Raw genomic sequence first — 27,972 nt, 5'->3', positions numbered from 1 at the left:
CACACTGTACCTGCTGGAGCTGGGACGATTTCATATGGCATGATATATTATTATTATTGCTGTTGATAGTGTAGCTTGTATAGTAGTATCGCAGATGGGATGGTGACTCCACATACTGGGAACTGGAACAGCATGAATGGTGAATCAGTGCAGAGGGGCTGATCTCTGGTGTTGGCGTTCATCCATATGTATAAATAAATGATTGTTTGAATTGGAGCAGATACGCCGTTTGTTCTCTGTATGAAAATGTAATTTAAGTGACTCAAAAACCTGATTCACTGTTGGACAGTGTGGAAAAAGACAAACACGGTGTGATACCTCTACATAATGAGAAACAAGCATATTTTTCTCTTCATATTTATGGGTTTTGAACTACAGCTGAGAAAGTTGAAGACACATTAAAAATATATTCAGATTTTCTAGCATGAGAACTGAAAGTGTAAATACGGATCGACTCTTTTTAAAGCAGTGTTTGGCTCTTAAAAGAGCCTTTGTGTTTGATGTTGTCCGGTAAATGGCGTTAACCTCCGAAGCCGTACAGAGTGCGGCCCTGCCTCTTCAGAGCATACACCACATCCATGGCGGTGACGGTCTTTCTCTTGGCGTGCTCGGTGTAGGTGACGGCATCACGGATGACGTTCTCCAGGAAGACCTTGAGCACCCCGCGGGTCTCCTCGTAGATGAGACCGGAGATGCGCTTGACTCCGCCGCGGCGAGCCAGACGGCGGATGGCGGGTTTGGTGATTCCCTGGATGTTATCACGGAGAACTTTCCGGTGCCGCTTGGCGCCTCCTTTACCGAGTCCCTTTCCTCCTTTGCCTCTTCCGCTCATCTTGTTGCTTTTCAAAGTCAACAAACAATGATACCGACCGCTCCACCGAGCTCGTATATCAAGCTGATCTGAGGACGTGAGTGAAGCAGGAGGCGCGCGCTGTGCGGGGCGGGGCGGGGCGGCCTCTCCTGCAGCTTAAAGAGACACCGCACGATCAGTTCACATCATGAATATGAAAACAACAAAACACTTTACAGTTTGACCTGCTGACTGTCTGCTCTCATCCCCTTTTTGCAGAAGACTGAAACCATACAATACGAAACCAAACCCCTTAACTGTGTCCCTGAAATGTCCTCAATTTCCCTATTACATAAAAAATAGTTATCAACTTATTATTATTTATTATTACTTATTCACTCAAAATAATATAGCCTTAAAAAAGTAAGGTTGGTATCATGGGTTTATTATTATTCATGATTCACAGAAACATAATTATGTGATCTGTCATGACTTTTGTGGAAATTAATGGAAAAGTTTCTGTCTTTATGATTTTTTATTTTATTTTATTAGAAAATAAGGAGTCAAGATTAAGGGGGTATTTATTTTAAGTGGTTACTGGAGCTTCTTTGGGAGTTAAAGAGTAGCTGTTAAAAGATTAACTTGATGGAGAGGAATGGCATTTGTGGACCAACTTAGCTGTTCTACATTAAACTAAAATTCCAGTGTCTTTTCAGTTAATAGCAGAGATATCAGGTTCGTCTGGCTGTATTGGCTGATGTTCAAGGTTTCGAGCCACCACGGCAATACAACAGAAACTCTTAAAAAAAAAAAGAGGAATTACATATGAGTCTGTCTCTGAGATACTGTGTAAATTACAATTTTAGAGATAGTATAGAGGTTAAGAGCCTTCACTCTGCAGTCACAAGCTCGGTTCAAATCTCACCTGAGAGTCTGCAACACATTGAGAGACAGGGGGAGTGATAAAACCCCCCCCAAAAAAACAGTATTTTTTTCACATTTTAATTTATTTGTATCTATTGTGTGTGTGTGTGTGTGTGTGAGTATTGGAGTTGTCTGTTTAGTATGTTGATATTACCACCATTTACTCTATTCTGCCACTTTCCTTCTTTGATCTACAATGTTTGCTACTGCAGTGGTCCTGATGGGAATCATTCAAGTTGAATCTAAGCTAATTGTAAACAACGTCTGACATGTTTGCTGAAGCAAAAAAACTGCAAATCATTTGGGTTATCATAACTGATGTAGGCTAAATATGAATATAAAAAAATAAATCTCTTTACTGAAACAAACTATGGGATATTTATAAAAATGATTGATCAGTTATGCAGTGAGTATTGGTTATCAAGCAATCATTTTTGGCTCTTCTCAGCATTGTAAGAATCAAAATGACACATTAGAGTAGAGTATTCAAAGCGTGGTCGGATGTATGGCGAGTATGGAGTTTGATGACTGTAGGGGGTGATGCGCCATGCTTTCCACAGAGGGCTTTGAGATGGTTGAGTCTGTTGTTTGCCTTGTTGTCATGTTGTTTTGGAATGTTACACCGAGGAATGTTGCTTCTTTGCTGATATTGATTTTCTGGTTGTATAGTGTTAAGTTGACACTGTTGTTGGGCTGCAGGTGTGGGTTTTTAGTGAAGAGGACGCATTGTCTTGGCAGGGTTCAGTTTGATTCTCCACATAATGTGACCAGTTTTCTATTTCATTTATGCATTCGTGTTTGTTTGTTTTTTAACTGCTAGTTCTGGACATTTGGAGCTAGACCAGTAGCAGAGGTCGTCTGCGAACTGCGAGACTTTGGCTATGGTGGCTGAGGGGGTAGTAGGCTATATGTCAGAAATGTACAAAAGAAAGAGAGAAGGGGGCTCAAAACTGCACCCTGAGGAACTCCTGCTTGAGGGGTGAAAGGTGTTGAGATGGTGGAGGCAACTCTGACTTTGGTTTAGCGGTGGAAATCGATACATCGTGGGGGCAGCTGAGCCATCATGCAGCAAAATCGCGATTGAAGTTGGTCATCTATAGAATATATGAATGTTATACTGTTTTGAAAATATGGGGTCTTCAGCTGTCAGAATCTGTAAGGCAATTGTATGTTGACCAAACTATGTGTTTTTACAAAGTATATAAACATTGAAGGCGTACAAATATAAACTTCGTAAATATAAGAGCAAATTGTGAGCAAAAGATTTGGGATAATTTTCGCGGCAGTCTGCAGTAACATGCTTGGTTTCGCTGGAAACTAGAAAATCCGAGCTTTCCAATGACCCTAAACGCACCACACAATTGGAACGATACAACGTTCGCCATTTCCGGGGAAAAGCAGCAGGCAAAATGTTTTTTTTACAGGCATACAGACAAAAAGCTATGGTCCTGCTCAAACATTTCACCAAGGCTTATGTTATTTGCGGCAAAACACGGCAGGTTGTAGTTACTGACGTTTCTACCGATGATAGCCTATAGGCTACTAGGCGAGGATGAAAGTAGTGAAATATTTTAGTAGGCTAGTAGATTTAAATCAGTAGAGTGTACGTGGTCATTGTGTTTGTTTCAGATATACGTAGCCCATGAAGTGAATAGGACAGAAAAACTGATCAAGTCCATGCATAACCCAGAAACAAGAATAATAGGCCACAGTAGCAAGACTTTTAAGCAACAGCTGGGTTTTTTATTGAAAATTTGCAAAAAAAAAAAAAAAAAAAAAGCACAAAAACAGTAAACAAACAGCTATACACACTAAAAATCAGGAAAGCGCCTCTTCTCGCTCCACAGCCTGCAGCCTCGCGGTGTCCGTGCGGGGCATGACGACAGCGGCTTAGGCGGTAGGGTGCATGACGTCATCCATATCGTCTGAAAGAGATAAAAAAAAAACAATGTTCATTAGGCCCACAAGCAAACATTTATCACTGAGCATTCAATATAAAGTGTTTCTCACCCACCATTCTTTAGATAGGGTGCCGACTCCAGGCATTCCAGGCGGGCCGTTGTCTCCGTCAGTTTCCTCTCCAGTTGGTGGACGAGCTCCTGGAGGAAGTTGGCGCGGTTGATGGCCGCCATCCTCTGGCGCTGCACCCGGTCAGCAACGTCCATGACGATGCTCCCAGCAGAAACGATGCGGCCGGCCAGTGCGACGCGGCTCACAGACTCATCGCCACAAACATACTGTAAAAAAGAGAAAGACATGTTGGACACGGCGTTTGTAAGGAAACAAGGCAAAAGTCTATCTATAAGATGCACACATTTAAATAATGTATTATTCTGGAGTCTGGACTTTACTTACCGTGAGGAGCTCGAACTTCTCACGCAACCTCGCCACTTCCAAGGAGTCCGGCCTTGGCAGTTCCGTGGGGGATGGCATGCCGTGAGACATTGCAGGAAAGCGATGTTTGAATGTCAGAGTGGAAGACGCGGTGATCAGGAAGAGTACGAGCAAACCTAAATTCGCGCGCAGCTTTATAGCGCTGGTGGGCATGCGATGTGAGTTTGTAGCGGGCGCCGATGGGCCTGGCATTGTTTGTTGCGGGTGGGCCTAACTGTCCCGGGCCCGCCCACTTACTGGCTCATCCCAAATGACCGGAAGAACATAAGTATGACCAAAAGGCAAATAAAAAAAATAAGTCACTGTGTCTGTGAGAGTTGTAAATAAATACGGCATCTGTAATTAACGGATTTGGTTCGGCACGCGTTTTTATTCAGGCGTAGATGTAATGAGTGTGTAATGGCATAGCTGCAAAGCCATGTGCTATTGAGACTGGAAATATTCCAAAACAATGTAGGCAAGACGGGAGGTAGAGCTGAAGACGCCTGCCAGACCTGCTTGTTTCTGTATTGCCTTAAAGCATAGACCGTTTCTGTTGAGACAAGTTTATGAATTAACAGCGCAGTGTGGCGCTCTGTTGGTAAAAGGCACCCAGCAGGCGAGCCGCCGTCTCCCTGCAAGCAACATAAACAAATGTATAGAAATCCAGGCAGAGCATCCAGAGAAGATGGTATTTCCTTAAATAGCAGTAGTGTAAATAGCTGTAAGTGAAATGAGTGGATGTAACGGTCTACACAATCCACAGCAGAACATTAAGATGATAGACAGAATAGTAGGCTATGTTTTGGTTTGAGCGTGTAATAAATACAAACTGTAGAGGGTAAACAATAAGTGATCGCGGCATTGAAAATGTTGTAAAAAAAGATATAAAAAGTGTCATGAATCATCAGACGGCAGTTGCCTTCCACAGCATGATAGCAGGCATGTCTGTTTTAGCGAGACCACCAGTTGGGAACCGGCAAATGGAGGCAAACAGTGTTAACTTCTGTAATTGAAAGTCCCAGCCAAAATAACTTTGGCTATCCAAAAGTGAAATCGTCGCGCCGTCCCTGCGGGAAAAAAGGCCAAACATCACAATAACAGATATGAATGTGCGGCTCAATGCGGAAAAGTGTACTAGTAGCCTAGTTTTCTAAGAGACTGTAGTATTTTTGCAGGGCTTTATAATTAAAGTGCATTTTTTTCACACAATACACAGACACAGTGATGGCAGTGTTATGGGGGATGGGAAGTTGTGCTTAGTATTTTGTGTCAGTGGACAACAGACCGGAATTAATTACTGTAACATTTGCAGATAAGAAGCTCCATAGATTTCATGATGCATCTGTCTTTTCCACTCCCCAGTATGTGAAGAGACCATTCCAATTCTTACTAAACACATCTGATATGACGGTCCCGCTGCTGTCTGTGTTCAGAGGATCAGACCAGATGAGACACAGAGGCTGAAAACACAAGTTGATCAGTTGGGTGATGGAAACAGTTCGAACATACAGACGTTCATCCTTACGTAGGTTGTTGACGTCACTTCTGTCAGCAAACAGCTGATACATGACATCGGTTTCCGTAGTGTAGTGGTTATCACGTTCGCCTCACACGCGAAAGGTCCCCGGTTCGAAACCGGGCGGAAACATCTTTATTTCATCCTGTGGAGAATCTGATTCAGACAGCAGCTGAAGAGAAGTCAGGGAGAATAGAAACAGAGTAGAGTCTGAAGGAGTCTGTTCTGCTCTGATGGATAAAGACACAACTCGCTCTCTGCCTGTGGACAGAGTTAAAAGCTGCTGTCTGTCTGAGTGAAGCCTCCATTCTGTGTTCATGATATCTGATGTTTTTTTTATCATTTGCACTTCACTTCTTGTATGAAGCTGACAGGCGCAGCTCACTGCTCAAATACAACAGAACTGAGAACTGAGACTCTAGCGGTATAAATAATATAGAGTCAAATGGAACAGAATAGTGTTAATACTGTTTCATATCTGTAAATCTGTCACTCAGGTTAATATCTACTAGGGAAGCGTAGTAGTAATGATAATAATTGTCAGAATAATCAATACATGTCTGTATCAACAGAAAATTAAAAGAGCAACAGTGTTTCAGGTGCTTTGGAATTGAAGGGTGTTTGTCCTCACGAGCTGCGTGTTTTCAATCCTCGTTAGTATAGTGGTGAGTATCCCCGCCTGTCACGCGGGAGACCGGGGTTCAATTCCCCGACGGGGAGGAATCTGTTTTCTCTCTCAGAGCTTTATGGAGGCAGAGAGGAATCTGAGCTCAGACTGATGGAGACACTGAGGATCATTCAGCTGGAAGGAAGGAGGGGGGTATGGACGGATTAATGGACTCTGTTATAGTCCAACTCTAGAAATCCTTGACCTGACAGAAATTAGAGCCATAGTTAATTATAGAACGGTAAAGCGACAGTAGCTAAACTGGTAAATCATCAAGTCTTCGGAATAAAAACAAAATGCTTTCTGGACTGTGAAACAACAGCTTGAACAATGACAGATAATGTGGCTCTTAAGGCCACATTGTCTGGCCACCACAACACAAACTGACCCTGCTATCTTTGCTGGAGCTTGTCATGCTTTCATATACAGCGTGATATATATTACTGTCATATCAGATGTGTTTAGTAAGAATTGCATAAGGAATGGTCCCTTCACATACTGTGGCGTGGAAAAGACAGAAGACATGAAATCTATGGAGCTTCTAATCTGCAAATGTTAATACAGACATGTGATTTATTGTAAATGATGGAGACTAAATTTAGACAAAACAAATCTATTCATACTATTCCCATGATGTCACATGCATTTCCTACCAAAATTAATTTTTACAATACACACAGCTCATTGGCTGTGTTTGTCGTTTGTTTGTAATCAGCTATTAATTTATTACAATCACCTGTTACTTTCCAACATGGTCGTGTGGTGATGTAACAGAACACTGAATAGAGGTGGGAAGAAAACGGGTTTCCAGCAGCAAAATGTGTCACCATGAAAAATGTGTTTACACCTCGAAATGCTTTGATGTGTATCGTAATGAGTGTAAAGAGAAACACAATTTCAGATTTAGGGAAAGACTTCCCCATACCAAATATAAGTGAATCAGCTCTTTGTTGAAGTAGTGTGTGGCCCTTAAAAGGACCTTTGGGTGGATGTGGTTCCAGGCGGTTTACTTGGAGCTGGTGTACTTGGTGACCGCCTTAGTGCCCTCGGACACGGCGTGCTTGGCCAGCTCACCGGGCAGCAGCAGGCGGACGGCGGTCTGGATCTCCCTGGAGGTGATGGTGGAGCGCTTGTTGTAGTGAGCCAGGCGAGACGCCTCACCGGCGATGCGCTCGAAGATGTCGTTGACGAAGGAGTTCATGATGCCCATGGCCTTGGACGAGATGCCGGTGTCGGGATGGACCTGCTTCAGCACCTTGTACACGTAGATGGCGTAGCTCTCCTTCCTGGTCTTTCTGCGCTTCTTGCCGCCCTTGCCGGCGGTCTTGGTCACGGCTTTCTTGGAGCCCTTCTTGGGCGCTGACTTGGCGGGTTCAGGCATGACGAGATCTCGGTACTTTACAGCAGAGAATGAGCTGAGAGGAGCAGAGCGGATGGTTTTGGAGGCAGCTGATGCAAATGAAGCTGTGCTGTTCCTCCTATACGATTGGTTGAGTTTTGCAGCCACGCTGGACATGCGCTGAACAAGCGCCTCTGTCCCACAGAAATAGAATGGATAGATCTGATATCTCCATTCAAATATGACTGTGTGCTATGTTGTTGGCTGGCCTGGTACACTGAATACTAGAGAAAAAGACTGTAAAAACTTTTTGAAATGCAGCATTTGTGCATGTGTGAAATTCATAAAGTCTATGAGTTTCCATGATGAAATCATGAGTTTGTTGAACATGTCAGTGTCAGTTAAACATTTCAACTTTCTGAGTCTCACACTCTGAAGACAAACTGAGCTACTCATTTTCATGGCAACATGATGACAGATCAAGCTTCTGTTTCATGCTAGTAATTAGGCTACTATAAATCAGTAACATACCTTTCTATCTATTATATTTCTATGTCTCAAATCATTCAATTCCACACAAAGACTTGACGCATAATCGGTATTCCTGCACCAAAGGGATTGAGATTCTAGATTCAGATTCATACTAACTCAACTAAACTGAAAATCAGGTTCCACCGAGATTTGAACTCGGATCGCTGGATTCAGAGTCCAGAGTGCTAACCATTACACCATGGAACCACAACATACTGTACGTGTGCCTGCTGGATCTGGAGGATTCCATATGGCATATTGTTATTATTATTGCTGTTGATAGTGTAGCTTGTATAGTAGTGTAGCAGATGGGATGGCGACTCCACAATACTGGGAACTGGAACAGCATGAATGGTGAATCAGTGCAGAGGGGCTGATCTCTGGTGTTGGCGTTCATCCATATGTATAAATAAATGATTGTTTGAATTGGAGCAGATACGCCGTTTGTTCTCTGTATGAAAATGTAATTTAAGTGACTCAAAAACCTGATTCACTGTTGGACAGTGCGGAAGAGGAAAAACACGGTGATACCTCTACATAATGAGAAACAAGCACATTTTTCTCTTCATGTTTGGGCGTTTTGAACCACAGCTGAGGAAGTTGTAGACACATTCAGGATGTATAAAGATTATTTTGCATGAGAACTGAAAGTGTAAGTAAAGGATCAACATGACATGGTGACAAATTATTATTTTCAAAAGGATAACAATGCAAGACTTTGTTCAACATGATTTCTCCTCTTTATTTTCTCAACACTAAAAATACACAACTTGTTTCAACAATCTTTCATCACAACATATTAGAAAATATCACTTGAGCATGTATGTGTTTAACTTCACTACAAATGTTAATGCAATTACTGATTGGAGGGCTTTTGCCCCACAAACAACAAAACTGACAAAGTTGCTTCACACAGAAACTCAGTTCTGAGTTTATGGCCTGAAATTGTATATTAAAAAGGCTTGAATTAGGAGATGATAAACCCTCAAACATATCTACTAACATGCAGACATAATAATTTTCAGCTGCTGAAATAACCTGATATAGTCTGCAGCATGTTTAAATCATCCCACAAGATTACATTTGATTGTTGCTTTATTTCATTCATGTTCTAGTTGTGTAAAGAAGGTTTAAAAACGCGGGATAATTTGAATGTGAATGATGTGACGTTAAATTGGCGGCCAGGAGACAAAGAAACACAGTTGGGGCTCTCATTCCCACTTTAAATTTGGAGCTCAAAAGCCGTTTTGCCTGAGCATATTCCACATGATACAATGTTGAAAAACATGATTGATATAAATGAGCTTAATCTTTGTAGTTGAAATGGCAGCGTTCTTGAAAGTTAGTTCAGACATCGGTCCCCAAAAAAGCCTTTGAATAATTACGGTTGACACAAGTGACATTAGTAGTAAGGAAAACTCTTTGAAGTGAGTGTGTGGCTCTTAAAAGAGCCTTTGTTTCGGTGTGGAGAAGCTGGTGAGTTTACTTCTTGGCGGGCTTCTCGGTCTTCTTGGGCAGCAGCACCGCCTGGATGTTGGGCAGCACGCCGCCCTGAGCGATGGTGACTCCGCCCAGCAGCTTGTTGAGCTCCTCGTCGTTGCGGACGGCCAGCTGCAGGTGACGGGGGATGATACGGGTCTTCTTGTTGTCGCGAGCGGCGTTGCCGGCCAACTCCAGGATCTCAGCGGTCAGGTACTCGAGCACCGCCGCCAGATACACCGGGGCTCCGGCACCGACGCGCTGGGCGTAGTTTCCTTTGCGCAGCAGCCTGTGAACACGGCCGACCGGGAACTGAAGACCGGCACGAGAGGAGCGGGTCTTTGCCTTGGCACGAGCCTTGCCGCCGGTTTTACCACGTCCAGACATTTTTCAACAACGCAAAATCAGAGAATGTGTTGTAGTCGCAGAGAACCCGGTTTATATATCTATCGAGCTGCTTGTTCATTGGTCAGTTGGAGCTTCAAAATCGTCGCCCAATCAGAAAACTGCTGGTGTCAAGTTAACACAACAAATAACACTTCCGCTGTGGAGCGTCTTGGATTTTCAAAATAAATGTCTCTTGACAAACTGACTAAAATTTACACAGAGGATTAGAGCCACATGAACAATTAATTTGATTTCTGAGATTAATCTCTGAGTTTAAAGTCAAATTTCTGAGATAAAAGTCATAAAGATTCTCAGAACTCAAAAACATGTTTCGCATGTGATGGATTAACTCTCATGTCACGTAAAATCTGGCCAATTAAACTTTTTACTGTCATAAACATGGTTTCTTTTATCAGATTGCCATAACATCCTCCACACTGGGCATCACAACACAAAAATATCACGTTCACAATTTTTAGTGAAGAGAAGCTGTTTCATTCAAATTGTGCCATGTTTTGCTGGTTTGGTGTAAGCTTTTGTGGTTAGTGTGTAGAGTTTTGCAAAAATAGCCTATAGTTTCCTGGGTACATTATTCTTCTCTTTGTGGATGAAACCCACAGGCTTATTAACAGCAGCCTAAATGTTTGAAGAATCAAACACTACAACAGATGCAGTGAAGCAAGTGACTTTCATTGTAAAATATTAACCGGCCAAATTAAGGTAAATAATTAGGCCTACATCAAATCAAAATTGATGAATAAAATATTTTGCTCGTGTAAGTGGGCCGTCTTCAGAAATGGATGCAACAATATAATATATATTAACTTTATATAGACACACAATAATTGTATGATATATGCACAGAAACGACATATTGTAATTTAAACCTGAGTAATCACACTGAACTGACATTTTCCACTATTCTGCTGCAAGTGTGGGTTTGGATATTAAACTCAGTTTATGCAAACTACTGTCTCACTCAGACAGATACATTTTATTTGGTCTAAAAGAGTGTTTGGTTGAAAAGTAATGCCTGGATGCTTTCCTGTTCTTTGGACTGTCTGCTTATGCCCAGTCTCTCCTGACATGCTGTCCGCTTTTGACACAAAACAATCAGAGTGCCCAGTGTAGTTCCATTCAAGTGAGCAATGAAGTTCCCAATAAAGCCTTCTTCCTGAATTTCCTCAAGGGGATGAATAAAGTACAATCTTCTATCTTACCTCTTGTAAACCTTGACTCCAAAGATGAAGTTATTTGCTATTTATTAGAGATCATTTGAGTTTTGGTTCCACATTTGTCTGTGATTTGATCCCAGTACTGAATGTACTGCAAGTCACAGTGTTTCTGTTTGAAACTTGATCCTAACTAAAAACTTGTATTCTCAGCTCTTCACAACTTAATAACATCCAGTTTCTGTTATTGATTTAGTCTCAGATGGACCTGTTTGTTGCTGAATATTTAGAAAACAATCAGAGTGCCCAGTGTAGTTCCATTAATGTGAAGAATAAAGTTGACCTTATTAGCCGTCTTGGCCACTGCATGACCTTGGTGCGAGTGGACATATAATAAAATAGATATAGGCTATATTTAGTAAAGATGCTCTTTGACTGGAATGTGTGGGTGGCTCTTAAAAGAGCCTTTTGTAGGTCACGTGTCACTTGGACGTTTACTTCTTCTTCGGTGCTGCTTTCTTAGCTGCAGTCTTGACTTTGGGCTTGACAGTCTTCTTCACGGCAGGTTTGTTGGCAGCAGCGGGCTTCTTCGCCACCTTCTTGGGACTCTTGGTCGGCTTCTTGGGGCTCTTAGCTGCTTTCTTGACCGCTGCGGGCTTCTTCGCCTTCTTCGGGGATTTCTTAGCGGGTAGTGTCTTTTTAGCTGCAGCCTTCTTGGCTACAGGCTTCTTCTTCGGGCTCTTGGTGACTTTGTTAGCAGCGGGCTTCTTTGCTTTCGGAGCTGCTTTCTTGGCAGCCGGCTTCTTGGCCTTCTCAGCCTTCTTGGCGACCTTGAAGGAGCCGGAGGCGCCGGTCCCTTTGGTCTGGACCAGATCGCCTTTTTCCACCAGTTTCTTGATGGCGATCTTGACGCGGGTCTTGTTCTTGTCCACGTCGTAGCCTTCGGCAGCCAGGCTCTTCTTGACGGCGACCAGAGACACGCCGCTCCGCTCCTTGGAGGCGGACACGGCTTTAACGATCAGCTCACCGACGCTGGGGCCGCTCTTCTTCGGCCTGGGAGCCTTCTTCTTCGCGGCTTTAGCCGGGGCGGGGGCGGGTGCTGGAGCGGCTTCTGCCATTTCGTCTTCTCTCTCTCTCTCGGTCTGCTTCTCACAGCTCTACAGAGTCTGACTGGACTGTTTGTCGACGCAGAGCAAGAGGCGGGACTTATACACAGCATGAGGACCGTGTAGACTCAACACACACAGCCGCTCTGTCTGTCCTGTTGAAATGTGGCGACACTTGTGTTTTCTCTTCCACATTTTAGGGATAAAAGACGCAGATCGGAGCACTTTTCAAGTGGAACTGTTATTGGAGCAGTGACGAAACTTCTTTCCTCTCGGGATGACGTCATGTTTAGCGCTGAGGAGACTTTCGTTTTATTCAGGGAAGCTTCAAACCTCTCTGATACACCGGCACAGTGTTCGGCTCGCAGCGGGTTTTCTTCACATTTCGTCTCGTAAAATGGTTTAATATGCTTCACATTCCAAACAGCACTAGTTGTCCAGTAAGCAGAAATGTCTGACGAGGGAATAAAAGTGAAAGTACTGCATTGGTATGATTAGTTTTGTTTTAATCGGCAGGTTGTTTGGTGTCAGTAAACACACTGATCTGCCGGTGACTTCCTCAAATTGACCCCAGCAATTTAAACCTACAAAAATAATTGTAACTGAAAGTGTTACCCAAGTTTACACTTCATGCAGCATCAGCAGGTAACACATAGCAGTTAGTCAGTAATGAAAAAACACCAATAAAAAGTAAATTAGTCACCAAAACAGTCTTTTAGAGAGCCGACAGGAGCTCACTGGCACAACAACTTCAGGTGAGATAAAACCCTATAAAAACTTGATAAATCTACATCTTATGTTAGGGCCCTAAAGTATGGGAATGTTTTTTAAAGATCAAAAATTGCATGGGAAAGTTCCCTCAGTTATCAGTCAAAACAAAGAGGAAGAAAATATGTGTAAAACTTTTATATTTTCTCTATAAGTATTTATACGTTTTTTTTATATACATTTTGTATACAACACTCTTGTATACAAAATATGTACAGGACCTTGAAAACATGTCATCATGTTACACTTTATGTTTACCAGTTTTCCGCATTAGGAAAAGTAATCGAGTATAAAGCTGAAAAAATAATGCTAATCATGTTTTTAGAGACGTTAAGTGTTGAATGGTCAAAATGACCCCAAACATAATAGGAGGGTTATTTTGTTAAAGTTTGTGATATTCTCTGATTTTACATGAAAGTAAGATCAGAGAATATCTATTTTCTCCAATGGACACAAACAACCTGACTATATAATATAGGCTAAACTTCTAATGCACTGTGATCCAACCTGCTGTGCTCTCTAGTTTAAGTCCATTAGACTGAAATGTCATTCTGTATTTATCTGTTTTTGTCATGGAAAACTAAATTTTAAACCAACGGGTAAAAAGGGGAATGAAGCTCATTGTTTATGGTTAAGAAGGCTGATCTCCCCAAAATTGGACTATTCTTCTTTGAAACACTTCTTTCAAAGGAGTGTGCCTTGGACTCTTCTTTTGGAGAGATCAGCCTTCTTCCTGAATTTCCCCAAAGGGATCAATACAGTACTAACTTATATCTTATCTCATGTAAACCTTGACTCCAAAGATCAACTTATTTGATACCTGGTAAGAAAAGCAGCTCTTCAGCCTCATTCCATGTACCTTTTAAACCACTTCAGCCTCTTTACTCTGTGAATTTATTAAACAGCAGCTGCTTGGAGATCATTTGAGTTTTGGTTCCATCGTCCTTGATTTTATCCCAGTAGTGAATCTACTGCAAGTCACAGTGCTTCTGTTTGAAACTTAATTAAAAATGTGTGATTCTCAGCTCTTCACAACTTTGGAAATACACTTTTTTTTTCTATTACTTATCTATCTCAGATGGACCTGTTTCTTGCTGAATATTTTAATAGGAACAGAGAAAAGACAACTTGGGAATTTTCTCTGCCACAAATCAGACAAGATAAATGTGTTTGTTTCAAGCGTCCATTGTTTGAAATCTGTGATAAAGTGTGTTAACATGTATTATCTACTGTCTTTACAAACATCTGTTTAATTTAATTTATTTACAGACAGAATAATTCTGGTTCTTAAATGGTTCTTAGTGGTGCAACACCATTACATCACAGAGAAGCTTTGAATGATCAAGAGAGGCACCAATGAACCAACAAACTCTTAGTGAAACCAAAGTTTTGTTTTTTTAATTTGTTATCTATAATTGCGATTTGTATCTATAATAACAAATCAAAATTAACAAAATCTAGCTATTTCCTAAAAGATTAACTGTTTCTGCTTGAATAGATTATACCCTGGGTGGAACAGTCAATTCTGTGTTAAAATAGTGTGATTACATTCAACACCTTTTTGTTTCTTTGTTAATTTGTTATGATAGATGTCACCCGTTACTGATAGACAAACAGTTAACAACATGATTTAAGCAAAGGAAACCATTTGCAGCTGTAAACTAGAAATATTAGGAGTAGCATTAGTTCAGGCTACATATAATCCAAACTACAAATATTCTTAAAAAAAAAAAAAAAAAAAAAAGTTTCCTTTTGCTTAAAACTGAGTTTTCCCTGATTCTCTCATAGATTTCAATGGAGCAAGAACCACAAACCCAATGGAATTTAGAATCCTGCTGCAAGGCATAAATGGAGTGAATGTTATTCCATTTCTGTTTTTATTGTTTATCATGTTTTTATTGTTAAATTCCCCTTTACTTGTCTTTTTATGCATATCACTCTTTTTATGCATAATTTTTAATCTCTTATGTTAAGTGCATTGCACTGCATTCAAAATGTGTTATTAAAGATTGGTTGATTGATGATTGATTGATTGATTGATTGATTGATAATTTCCACAAAAAAGATCTAGACTATATTTATACCTACACAATATTTTTTTTCTTCCTATCTTTTTTAAATTTTTTAATTTTTATAATTTAATTTTTAATTAAAAACCAAGAGTTTTATTCTAAATGTTAACCATTCAAGTCATTTTCAATACAGGATGTTTATTGCTCAGTAGTAAAAAAAAAAAAAACATTAATTTATGTCGCATCTGAATTGATCAAGTCTGTCTGGACACGGAGAGACACGCGCCTCCGTCAGACTATATAATTTGCATGGGAACTTTCCCATGCAATTTTTGATCTTTAAAAAACATTCCCATGCTTTAGGGCCCTAACATAAGACACGTAGATTTATCAAGTTTTCAGAGAGTTTTATCTCACCTGAAGTTGTTGTGTCAGTGAGCTCCTGTCAGCTCTCTAAAAGACTGTTTTGGTGACTAATTTACTTTGTATTGGTGTTTTTTTCATTATTGACTAACTGCTTTGTGTTACCTGCTGATGTTCTGAAGTGTAAACTTGGGTAACACTTTCAGTTACAATTATCTTTTGTAGGTTTAAATCGCTGGGGTCAATTTGACCCCAAACATAAGAGATTTCTGTGAATTTTACCATAATCGGAGGGTTGAGTGTCATCAATCATAAGTGCAGCACCCCGGTCTGTATAAATAGTTTCCGTAGTGTAGTGGTTATCACGTTCGCCTAACACGCGAAAGGTCCCCGGTTCGAAACCGGGCGGAAACAGCCTTATTTCATCTTGAGCCAGTGTAGTGAGTGTAGGATGGCTGTGATATCTTCATGTTTTCGCACTCTCATCAGGATCCTAGCAGGGCTGTTCTGGATGTATTGGAGCTTCTGAAGGCTGCTGCTAGTAGACCCAATGAGAAGTGTGTTGCAATATTCCTGAGGTGGTAGAAGGAGGTGCTGCCCAGATATTTGATGTGGGTGTCAACGCCCCGGTTGGAGAATGATAGGAGAGGGAAATGTCTTTGCCAGAAAAGGTGATGTGAGTTAAGGGAGAAAACTGGAACTGGTGTGAGGTGCCAACTAAAATAGCCTCAGCTTTGGAGCTGTTTAGCTGCAGAAAGTTATGTGTCATCCAGGCCCTTATCTCCTCAAGGCAGGTGGTTAGTGATGATGATGATGATGATGATGATGATGAAGCTGTAGACGGGGTTGGGACAGTTTTTAGGTATAGTTGTGTGTCATCTGCGTAGCAGTGGAATGATATTCCATGCCGGCTAATGACACGGCCGAGGGGGAGTATGTAAAGGGAGAACAGGAAGGGGCAGAGAACCGACCCTTGAGGGACACCACAGGTGGCGGGGTGTGTCTGGGACTTTGCATCTCCCAAAGAGACATATTCAGTTCTTCCAGACAGGTAGGACTGAAACCAGTTCAGGACAAAGCCAGAGAGTCTGATGATGCAGTGGAGGCGCTTAAGGACGATGTCATGATCGTCAGTATCGAATGCGGAAGTCAGATCAAGGAGGATCAGGAGAGATGGGGAGCAAGCATCAGCCGCCATCAGGAGGTCGTTTGTAACCCTGACCAGAGCTGTTTTCAGTGCTGTGAGCAGAACGGAAGCCAGACTGGAACTGGAAAAGAGGTTGTTGAGTTTTAGATGGTCTTGAAGCTGAGCAGCAACAACTTTTTCCACCACCTTGGACAGAAATGGGAGGTTGGAAATGGGCCTGTAATTGGCAAGAACTTCTGCGTCTAGGGTGGGCTTCTTGAGAAGAGGTCTGATGACAGCAGTTTTTAGAGCAGGTGGAACATGACCAGCCAGTTCACACTTTTACCTGCCAGGGAGAAACACTTGGGTGTCCCCTGATCACCCAAGTGTTTCTCCCTGGCAGGTAAAAGTGGGAACAGCACCACCATCCCATAGACTCAAACGCTGTGACCAAACATATATTGCATATATATATTGCATTGGTAGTGTATGCTTCAGAACTCCTATAGAGAGTGAAGGCAAACAGGTTTAGGGAGTTTTAGCTAAAGAATGCTCACACTGAATTTTGTCCGCTACGATTTACCTCTGACTTCTGACCTGGCCCTAGCTTCATGTGTCTCTCATTGATACTATAGTGAGTATCCCGCCATTATAATTTCTGCCAAAAAATACCATTAACATTAAGGTCCATTCATGGGCCACACATTACTTATCAAAGAGCTGATTCACTTGTTCCATGTTCATAATTTTCATACGTTTACTTTAAGAAAGATCTCTGTTCAGAAAAAAACGCCTTCATCTACCAACCAACTTGGATTAGCAGCCAACACCAAAGGATTAATTTTGTTGTTAGACGTTGGAAATATTTACCTTTCACTAACCTGATTTCTAAAAAGGGCAGTGGATTAAATATAACATCTGTTCTCTCCTTTGACTAATTAACCACAAAAAGCATGACTAACTCCAAGTTCATCTTTGTTTCATTGCACCAGGTGTCAGCAGTAGTTTACATTATGCTGTAATTACACTGTTTGACCACGAGGTGTCAGCAGTAGTTTACATTATGCTGTAATTACACTGTTTGACCACGAGGTGTCAGCAGTAGTTTACATTGTACTGTAGTAAGATGGTAAAGTCAGTGGAGGAAAATCTTCCTGAAGATAAATACTTTGATTTCATTGCAGTTTTCTTTGTAAATAATATATGACTGTGGTATATATGGATTGGAAGGATGTAGTTTTTAAATCTTTTATTGTTCCTCTTTATTCTGTTATTCCATTTCTGGTTTTATTGTGTCTAATGTTTTTATTGTTAAATTCCCCTTTGTTTGTATTTTTATGCATATCATTATTTGTATACATCATTTTTTTTACCTCTAATGTTAAGTGCATTGCGCATTCAAAATGTGCTATATATTTAAAGAATGGTTGATTGATTGATTGATTGATCATTTCCACTCGTCAGAAAAAAAAGATGATAGTATACGTCCCTCTCTTTTCAATAGAGACGGGATTCATCCCAACAAACGGGGTAGCCAAATGCTATCGGCTAACTTGCAGCATGCGATGCAGTCCCTCCCATGTGACTGACTGTTTACATCTCACACACACACCCCGGATACTCCCTCTTCCTCTAGCCACAACTGCAGCATACTGCTCCCCATGAGAGCTCCCCCTACAGGTCTCTCCCTGCTGTAAATGTCCAACGCCCCAGCCAGACCACAATAGCTGTTTCTACTATTAGGCCTAAGCCTCCCTCTCCCACACCCATGGCCATTCCAGTCAGAATCTCTGACAGATCCAACAGTCCATCTGCTGCTATGAATTTTCTGAATAATTGCAGAAGCCCAAAAAATTTAATTCCAGTGACTCTGGTTTCCTCATCTGGGCATTATCCTGTTCCTCTCAGTATGCTCGCTCCATATCTAACAAAACTTTTGTACTGAAGGATATCATCCAGTCTAAGAAGTTAGACTTTTTGTTTGTGACCGAAACCTGGCAGAGGAATATGGAACATGCCCCCCTCATTGAGCTGTGTCCGAAGGATTACAATTTTATCAGCTTGCCTAGAATTTCTGGCCACGGTGGAGGTCTTGCTGCCGTGTTCAGAAACTGTTTTTCTTGTAGGTTGGTGAGCACTGGGTCCTTCTCTTCTTTTGAATTACAAATAATTAAAGTTGGACGTACTAATCCGTTTTATGGCATTTTAATTTATCGTCCACCCAGCCCAAACACCTCATTTTTAAATGATTTTAGTGATTTTTTATCGTCTATTCTCAAGCTTTCTAGATTTGTGCTTCTTGGTGATTTTAACATTCATATCGACAATGCGTCTGATAAATTTGCTTCTAGTTTTATTAATATCACTCAGTCTTTTAATCTCGCTCAACATGTAACAGGCCCTACACACGTCAGAGGGCATACTCTGGACCTTGTTTTTACTCTTGGTTTAAATGTCGATTCTGTTTTTACTGAGGATATGTTCATTTCAGATCATAACTGTGTTCTATTTGATTTGTCTTTTAATTTGGATACTTTACCTTGTCGTCGTGAAATTAATTCTCGCATCCTAAACCATCTCTCTGCCGCAAAGTTTTCCGCTGCCTTTGATAACAGCCCTGTTATTATGCCTAATAGTGATGTCGATTCCCAAGTACAGTCTTTTAATGAGCACTGCCTTTCTGTCCTGGATAAAGTTGCTCCGACAAAGACGAGATTCGCTCCTCTGATTAATTCCTCCCCCTGGATGAATGACAGTATTCGCTCTCTTAAACGAACCTGTCGTAAAATAGAGCGTTTATGGAAATCCACACGTCTACAAGTTCACCATCAGCATTTAAAAGAACTTTTAACAGATTTTCATAACATGGTTAAGGAGGCCAGAGCAACATACTTTTCTAACCTTGTATCCCATAGCCGGCGTAATCTCAAAATCCTATTTGAAACCATCAGTAACATTGTCTCTCCTACATCACCTGCTGTTCCAATTTCTTCAGTTGATGAGTGTAACAACTTTCTCTCCTTCTTTGTTGGTAAGATAAATGACATACGAGCAAACATCATTCCCTCTTTTTCCCCCCCAATTCCTTGCCCTACCCGGCCAACAATCCTGGATAGTTTTTCCCCAATCTCACTACAAGAGCTCACAAATCTGGTCAGTACAATGAAAACCCCCTCTAGTCCCCTTGACATTGTTCCTACTTCATTCTTAAAAACTGTTTTTGATTCCATTGGTCCATGTTTGCTCTTAATAATCAATAACTCGTTGGCATCTGGTCATGTCCCAGCCTATTTCAAACAAGCCGCTGTTCAACCACTTCTCAAAAAAACAAATTTGGACCCTTCTCTGCCCCAGAACTACAGGCCTATTTCCAAATTACCTTTTATAGCTAAGGTATTAGAAAAAGTGGTTGCTAAACAGCTTACAGCTGTCTTAGATGAGCACAACATTTTTGATAAGTTTCAGTCTGGTTTCCGTCGGTTGCATTCAACAGAAACTGCTCTTCTCAGAGTCTCAAACGATCTGCTAATGCAGGGTGATGCAGGAGAATGTTCTGTTCTGGTACTACTAGATCTCAGTGCCGCTTTTGACACTCTGGACCACCGCATATTGGTTGAGAGGCTCAGGCAGTGGGTGGGTATCTCTGGTTCAGCATTGGATTGGTTCTCCTCGTACCTGTCAGACAGGTCTTTCTCAGTCACAGTTCATAAATATGTCTCATCAACTGAATCTCTGTTATGTAGTGTTCCCCAAGGTTCGGTCCTGGGCCCCCTGCTGTTTGCATTATACTTGCTCCCTCTCGGGCAGATAATTAGAAATTTTAAAGACATCTCCTTCCATTGCTATGCAGACGATATTCAATTATATATTTCATTTAACCCACAAAATGTCTCTAAACTGTCTGTTCTACTGAAGTGCCTCACCTCTATAAAAGTTTGGATGGCAGATAATTTTCTTCAGCTAAATACTGACAAAACAGAAGTTCTTGTTTCTGCCCCAGATGATGTTGTCCCGAAGGTGATGGACAGTCTTGGCTCTTTATCCTCTTCTGTTAAACCTACCCTCCGTAATCTAGGCGTTTCCATGGGCCAGGCTTTGAGTCTTGACCAACATGTAAATTGTTTGGTTCGTTCTTGTTTCTACCAGCTGAGAAACATTGCCAAACTCAGGTCCATTCTGTCCATAACTGAGATGGAGATGATTATACATGCGTTTATTTCCTCCCGTCTTGATTACTGCAATTCTCTTTTCACCTGTCTTAGCAACACGTCCCTAAACCGTTTACAAGTGGTCCAAAATGCTGCTGCCAAGCTTCTTACCTAGTCCTCCAAAAGGTCTCTTGTAACACCAATCCTGATGTCCTTACACTGGCTTCCCATCAGATTTAGAATCCAGTTCAAGATTCTTGTTATCACGTACAGAGCCTTGCATGATCAGGCACCTGCTTACATTAAAGAGCTGCTGCAGCCTCATAGTACCAGTAGGACTCTGAGGTCCTCTAACCAGGGTTTGTTGTTTGTTCCTCGCTCCAGGCTTAAGACAAAGGGTGACCGTGCTTTTGAGGTTGTAGCTCCTAAACTCTGGAACTCTCTCCCACTGGTCTTAAGATCAGTGGACACTGTGGACACTTTTAAAAAGCAGCTCAAGACCCATTTGTTTAGACTTGCTTTTGTTTAATTTTTCTTTATCCTTTTCTGTGATGTCTTGTGTTTTTAGCTGGATGTCTGCAATTACTGTCTGCTGCTCTGTTTATTACTTTTGCTTTCTTTGTTCTTTGTGTTGTTGTGAAGCACTTTGTGACGTCTGTTCTTGAAAGGTGCTATATAAATAAACATATTATTATTATTAAACATATTATTACGACATACCATGTAGGCCTAATTACTTTTTTAGATAGGCCTAGGCTATATTTTAATTTTTTCCCCCCCGAGGGGTGCGTCAGTTCACCGGCCCTGTTCACCCTGTAAACTAATAAATGCACATCCAGCACTGCCGATAATGTTTTCTGATGATACAGCCATCCTGGGTCTCATGTTTGACAACTCAGACATCGCAATATACAAACATGAGATTGAGAACGTGGTTCAGTGGTGCGACAAGCACTTCCTCATCTCATCTCATCATCCTTCGTAGGCTGAGGGTCTTTGGCGTCAACCAGAAAGTGTTGCTCCTCTTCTACCATGCTGTAGTTGAGAGCATCCTGCGATATGGCCTCTCAGCGTCTTTGATTAAACAATCATGGTCCAGAAGATTATTTCAGACCCCACCCATGTCCTCCACCCTGAGTACCAGCTTCTTCCCTCAGGCAGACGCTTTAGAGTCCCCCAGTGCGGCTCAACCACTTTAAGAACTCCTTTGTCCCCCTGTCCATTAAAGCCCTAAATAATAACCAAGCCAGGGTCTGATGGTATGCATGTACTTTTCATGTTGTGTATAGGTGTGTTGTATGATGGGCAGTGTGAAACTGCGGAGTGGTGACAGTTTGTGTATGTATGTATATATGTAGCCTATGTATGTATGTATGTATACGTATGTATGTTATTTGCTGATTGTTTTTATACAGCATGCACTGTATGTGACCAAGACAAATTTCCTTCAGGACAATAAAGTCTATCTTCTGTTATCCATAGAGACTGAATGCAAATGGTTTAGACAGTTTTAACTAAAGTTTTCAGCCTTTGTGTCTCATCTGATCTGATCATGATCTTTATTTGATCCTGTAGGAGCTTTGAATGATGTGAAGAAGCAAGAGTAAAATGAAAGCAGTCGCAGTAGATTCTGATTCACTGTCATATACCGTCATGAAGAGATGATGAGGCCACAACAGCCTGTTCTGCTCCATGAAGGATGGATAAGCAGATTAATGGTTGGATGGAAAAAGTGGAAGCCAGGTGTGTCCTCCTGGTTCAAATTATCCTTTTTTTGTATTTACATATTTCATTGTCATATTCCCATATTACAGAGGCCTAGTGTTTCTCTAACTAGTCAAGAAGCACCTAACTCCCAACTAGACGCCAAAAGAGGGAACAGCGCCACGAGCACATAGACTCCCGTTGTGGCCAAAAATATATCGCATCCGTAGTGTTTTAGAACTTCCATAGGAAGTGCTCCCGCAAGTGTCTCTACCACGTGACATGGTCCTGTCTTCCAGCACCTCTCCTCGTTAGTATAGTGGTGAGTATCCCCGCCTGTCACGCGGGAGACCGGGGTTCAATTCCCCGACGGGGAGAAATCTGTTTTCTCTCTCAGAGCTTTATGGAGGCAGAGAGGAATCTGAGCTCAGACTGATGGAGATTCAGCTGGAGGGAAGGAGGATATGAACGGATAAATGTACTCTGTTATAGTCCAACTCAAGAAATCCTTTCCCTGACTGAAATTAGAGCCATAGTTAATTATAGAAAGGTAAAGCTACAGTAGCTGAACTGGCAAGTCAACCAAGTCAAGCTGTTAGAAGGCAACGTCTAAGCGAAATACAACAAATGCTTCTTCGGAATAAAAACAAAATGCTTTCTGGACTGTGAAACAACAGCTTGAACAATTACAGATAATGTGGCTCTTAAGGCCACATTGTCTGGCCACCACAACACAAACTGACCATGCTATCTTTGCTGGAGCTTGTCATGCTTTCATATACAGCGTGATATATATTACTGTCATATCAGATGTGTTTAGTTAGAATTGCATAGAATGGTCCCTTCACAAGACAGATGCGTCATGAAATCTGTAGTTTATAATCTGCAAATGTATATAAATATATATGTGTGTACACATACACTATACAGAGCTGGAAGGTAAATAGAAGATCCCCTCAATGGATAAATGTTTCCAGCAGCAAAAATGTGTCACAACAGCTGGATTGCTTTGATATATCCTACTCAGTGTTGCATTAAAACCAACGCAACAAAACTTCAGAGAACAGATTTTCCTATAACAAATAATGTGAGTATACGAGCTCTTAATTGAAGTAGTGTGTGGCCCTTAAAAGGACCTTTGGGTGGATGTAGTTCCAGGCGGTTTACTTGGAGCTGGTGTACTTGGTGACCGCCTTAGTGCCCTCGGACACGGCGTGCTTGGCCAGCTCACCGGGCAGCAGCAGGCGGACGGCGGTCTGGATCTCCCTGGAGGTGATGGTGGAGCGCTTGTTGTAGTGAGCCAGGCGAGACGACTCACCGGCGATGCGCTCGAAGATGTCGTTGACAAAAGAGTTCATGATGCCCATGGCCTTGGACGAGATGCCGGTGTCGGGATGGACCTGCTTCAGCACCTTGTACACGTAGATGGCGTAGCTCTCCTTCCTGGTCTTTCTGCGCTTTTTGCCGCCCTTACCAGCGGTCTTGGTCACGGCTTTCTTGGAGCCCTTCTTGGGCGCTGACTTGGCGGGTTCAGGCATGACGAGATCTCGGTACTTCACAGTAGAGAATGAGCTCAGGGGAACAGTGCTGATATTTTTGTAGACAGCTGATGCAAATGAAGCTGTGCTGTCCCTCGTATAGATTGGTTGAGTTTTGCAGCCACACTGGGCATGCGCCATACAAGGAACTCTCTTCCACAGAAATAGAATGGATAGATCTGATGTGCCTATGATTGTGTTGCTGTGTTGTTTACTGGCCCGGTACAGTAAAGATTACAAAAAAGACTACATAAACGTTTAAAACGCAACATTGGTGAATGCGTTTTCATGATGAAAGCATAATTTTGTTGAACATCTCATTGTCAGTTAAACATTTTAACTTTCTGAGTCTCACACACTGTAGATAAACTAAATGCTACTTTTACTTTTTTTCATGGCAACACGATAAGACATCAAATTTATGCTGGCTTTATGCCAGAGATTCAGCAATGTTAGTGTCTATGTATTCTATTTCTGTCTCTCCTCATTCAATTCCACACAAAGACTTCGTGACTGCAAACCGCGCGCGGGATTCCACAACCCCCACCCCGTCCATTCCTTCCAGCTTCAAAGACCCATTTCACATAATATACACATTTGAAAAGTAGTTTATTTGCAAGCTATACAAGCATTATTAGTCTGCGGATGTTTTATTTTTGCACATGCGCACATCAATACACAGTGTGTTTAACAAATTTCACATGAACCAGGTCCCACCGTGATTTGAATGGTGAATCATCAGTGCACATGGGTTGAAATGAATGTGTTATAAATACATACCGATTTAGTTAATGTTGCACTGCCCGGAAGAATGGTCAGAACATGGTCTGCACACCACTAACACATCTACAACAGCATTTATGTTCATTTTTTTGAAACACGGCTGAGGCGAGATATTTTACTTTGTAAACAATAAAAAAAATGAATGATAGTATAAAATTAGGGAATTACTCTTCAAAAAGAAGTGTTTGGCTCTTAAAAGAGCCTTTGCGTTTGATGTTGTCCGGTAAATGGCGTTAACCTCCGAAGCCGTACAGAGTGCGGCCCTGCCTCTTCAGAGCATACACCACATCCATGGCGGTGACGGTCTTTCTCTTGGCGTGCTCGGTGTAGGTGACGGCATCACGGATGACGTTCTCCAGGAAGACCTTGAGCACCCCGCGGGTCTCCTCGTAGATGAGACCGGAGATGCGCTTGACTCCGCCGCGGCGAGCCAGACGGCGGATGGCGGGTTTGGTGATTCCCTGGATGTTATCACGGAGAACTTTCCGGTGCCGCTTGGCGCCTCCTTTACCGAGTCCCTTTCCTCCTTTGCCTCTTCCGCTCATTTTCAATATGTTTTCTTTCACAGCAAAAAGCAACTGATGAAGAATTCCAGAAAGCTTCAGTACTTAAACCTTCTTTGCGGACCTAAATGAGGAAGGAAAGAGCGCGCTTAGCTGGGCGGCCCCAAACCGCGTCAAACAGTCCTTCCCCACATTTTTTCAAAGGAACTTCAGGAACAAGTTAGCAGAGACTATCAGCAATCGCGTTTCCGGTTATGCGACTTTGCCTTCAAAATAAAATTCTAACCAATAAAACCAATAACCAATAAAATAACCAATTCTATGACTTGGTTTTGTTATCGTGTCTAAATGTGTCTAAATCATAATGTTTAATGGAGGAAGTTGTAGCTGAGTCATCAGGGCAAACTGACATTTTCAAACTTGAAAAAAGAGTAACTAAACATGAGGTGTCCGGAACAACCATAATCATATGAAAAAACAACATGACATGGTGACAAATTATTATTTTCAAAAAGATAGCAAAGACAACACATTTTTGGTGTGTCTGACATGATTTCTCCTCTTAATGTTTCAACACTAAAAACACACAACTTGGTTCAACATAACCTTTCAACAAAACATTTGAAAATACGACTTGAGCATAATGGGTTTAACTTAACTACATTTGAATAATTAATGAATTAATTATTAATGCAATTAATTAATTGCATTAATAATTGCAATAATAAATGCAATTAATTGCATTAATGTGATTAATTCAATTATTGACTGGAGGGCTTTCACCCACAAACAACAAAACTGACACAATTGCTTCACACTGCAACTCAGCGTAAAGTTCTACGGTTATAACCTGAAATTGTATCTTAAAAAGGCTTGAATTAGTATATGATAAAGCCTGAAACATATCTAACATGCAGACACAAGAATCATGACATTTTCAGCATGCTGAAATAACCTGAAATAGTGTGCAGCATGTTTAAATCATCCCACAATATTATATGTGATTGTTTATTTCATTCATGTTCTAGTTGTGTGTAGAACGTTTAAACGCGGGGTATTTTAAATTTGAATGATGTCTGACGTCAAATTGGCGGTCAGAAGACAAAGCAACACACTTGGGGTCTCAAGGTCACTCATTCCCTTTTAAATGTGGAGCTCAAAGCAGTTTTGTCTGTGCATATCCCACATTTAACAATGATAAACATAATTGTTTCTAGTGAGCTTAAGCTCTATGGTTGAAATAAGGCCTTTAGGAAATTAGATCAGACATAGTACCTGACCCATAACAGCTTTTTAATAGTGAAAATTGACATCACAAAAGTTGTCAAGATAACTAAGGAGAACTCTTTTGAAGTGAGTGGGTGGCTCTTAAAAGAGCCTTTGTTTCGGTGATGAAAAGCCGGTGAGTTTACATGCATGTATGTGTTTAACTTCACTACAAATGTTAATGCAATTACTGATTGGAGGGCTTTTGCCCCACAAACAACAAAACTTACAAAGTTGCTTCACACAGAAACTCAGTTCTGAGTTTATGGCCTGAAATTGTATGTTAAAAAGGCTTGAATTAGGAGATGATAAACCCTCAAACATATCTACTAACATGCAGACATAATAATAATTTTCAGCTGCTGAAATAACCTGATATAGTCTGCAGCATGTTTATATCATCCCACAAGATTACATTTGATTGTTGCTTTATTTCATTCATGTTCTAGTTGTGTAAAGAACGTTTAAAAACGCGGGATAATTTGAATGTGAATGATGTGACGTCAAATTGGCGGCCAGGAGACAAAGAAACACAGTTGGGGCTCTCAGGTCACTCATTCCCACTTTAAATTCAGAGCTCAAAAGCCTGAGCATATTCCACATGATACAATGTTGAAAAACATGATTGATATAAATGAGCTTAATCTTTGTAGTTGAAATGGCAGCGTTCTTGAAAATGAGTTCAGACATCGGTCCCCAAAAAAGCCTTTGAATAATAACGGTTGACACAAGTGACATTAGTAGTAAGGAGAACTCTTTGAAGTGAGTGTGTGGCTCTTAAAAGAGCCTTTGTTTCGGTGTGGAGAAGCCGGTGAGTTTACTTCTTGGCGGGCTTCTCGGTCTTCTTGGGCAGCAGCACCGCCTGGATGTTGGGCAGCACGCCGCCCTGAGCGATGGTGACTCCGCCCAGCAGCTTGTTGAGCTCCTCGTCGTTGCGGACGGCCAGCTGCAGGTGACGGGGGATGATACGGGTCTTCTTGTTGTCGCGAGCGGCGTTGCCGGCCAACTCCAGGATCTCAGCGGTCAGGTACTCGAGCACCGCCGCCAGATACACCGGGGCTCCGGCACCGACGCGCTGGGCGTAGTTTCCTTTGCGTAGCAGCCTGTGAACACGGCCGACCGGGAACTGAAGACCGGCACGAGAGGAGCGGGTCTTTGCCTTGGCACGAGCCTTGCCGCCGGTTTTGCCTCTTCCAGACATTTTTCAACACTGCAAAATCAGAGAACGTGTTGTACTCGTAGGGAACCCGGTTTATATCTATCGAGCTGCTTCTTCATTGGTCAGTTGGAGCGTCAAAATCATCGCCCAATACCGAAAAAGAAGAGGCGGTCCTAACTGCTGGTGTCAATTTCAGATAGCAACTATAGAACTTCCGCTCTGCAGTGACTGGGATTTTCAAAATAAAACTTCTCAAGACAAACCAACTATTATGTAGAAGAGAAGTTAACATGTGGGAAAAAAATGAGTTAACTA

At 41.7% G+C, this 27,972-nt stretch overlaps 4 protein-coding genes, 5 non-coding genes and 2 pseudogenes across 10 annotated transcripts; 5 read left to right on the top strand and 6 right to left on the bottom strand.

Moving 5' to 3' along the window:
- LOC139656713 (uncharacterized) overlaps positions 1-27,972 on the top strand; it is a 52,044-nt pseudogene that overhangs the window by 7,816 nt on the left and 16,256 nt on the right.
- Positions 521-832, bottom strand: LOC139656720 (histone H4). Its single transcript, XM_071534339.1, has one exon. It carries the CDS (start codon positions 830-832, stop codon positions 521-523), a length of 312 nt encoding a protein of 103 aa, XP_071390440.1.
- trnav-cac (transfer RNA valine (anticodon CAC)) lies at positions 5,666-5,738 on the top strand. Its single transcript has one exon. It is a non-coding gene; the product is annotated as a tRNA-Val (tRNA).
- On the top strand, positions 6,255-6,326 carry trnad-guc (transfer RNA aspartic acid (anticodon GUC)). Its single transcript has one exon. It is a non-coding gene; the product is annotated as a tRNA-Asp (tRNA).
- On the bottom strand, positions 7,280-27,699 carry LOC139656712 (uncharacterized; annotated as a pseudogene).
- Positions 8,279-8,350, bottom strand: trnaq-cug (transfer RNA glutamine (anticodon CUG)). The gene has a single exon. It is a non-coding gene; the product is annotated as a tRNA-Gln (tRNA).
- LOC139656708 (histone H1-like) lies at positions 11,676-12,299 on the bottom strand. 2 transcript variants are annotated; one of them, XM_071534328.1, is made up of 2 exons: positions 11,742-12,299; positions 11,676-11,699 (listed from the first exon to the last, which is right to left on the bottom strand). In XM_071534328.1, the coding sequence occupies exons 1-2, from the start codon at positions 12,297-12,299 to the stop codon at positions 11,676-11,678; spliced, it is 582 nt and encodes a 193-aa protein (XP_071390429.1). The 2 variants fall into 2 exon arrangements, with proteins under 2 accessions (XP_071390429.1, XP_071390427.1); XM_071534326.1 differs by having other exon boundaries at positions 11,676-12,299.
- On the top strand, positions 15,772-15,844 carry trnav-aac (transfer RNA valine (anticodon AAC)). Its single transcript has one exon. It is a non-coding gene; the product is annotated as a tRNA-Val (tRNA).
- Positions 22,714-22,785, top strand: trnad-guc (transfer RNA aspartic acid (anticodon GUC)). The gene has a single exon. It is a non-coding gene; the product is annotated as a tRNA-Asp (tRNA).
- Positions 23,572-23,946, bottom strand: LOC139656716 (histone H2B). Its single transcript, XM_071534335.1, has one exon. It carries the CDS (start codon positions 23,944-23,946, stop codon positions 23,572-23,574), a length of 375 nt encoding a protein of 124 aa, XP_071390436.1.
- LOC139656717 (histone H4) lies at positions 24,560-25,274 on the bottom strand. Its single transcript, XM_071534336.1, has one exon. It carries the CDS (start codon positions 25,272-25,274, stop codon positions 24,963-24,965), a length of 312 nt encoding a protein of 103 aa, XP_071390437.1. The 3' UTR covers positions 24,560-24,962.

This window comes from Centroberyx affinis, unplaced genomic scaffold, assembly GCF_046629955.1.
Source record: "Centroberyx affinis isolate AG114_WGS23_722 - 3 ecotype Tasmania unplaced genomic scaffold, CSIRO-AGI_Caff_v1 ptg002520l_1, whole genome shotgun sequence".
Taxonomy (NCBI): domain Eukaryota; kingdom Metazoa; phylum Chordata; class Actinopteri; order Beryciformes; family Berycidae; genus Centroberyx; species Centroberyx affinis.
Note: the sequence above shows the minus strand (reverse complement) of the source record. Positions and strands in the feature narration are given on the sequence as shown.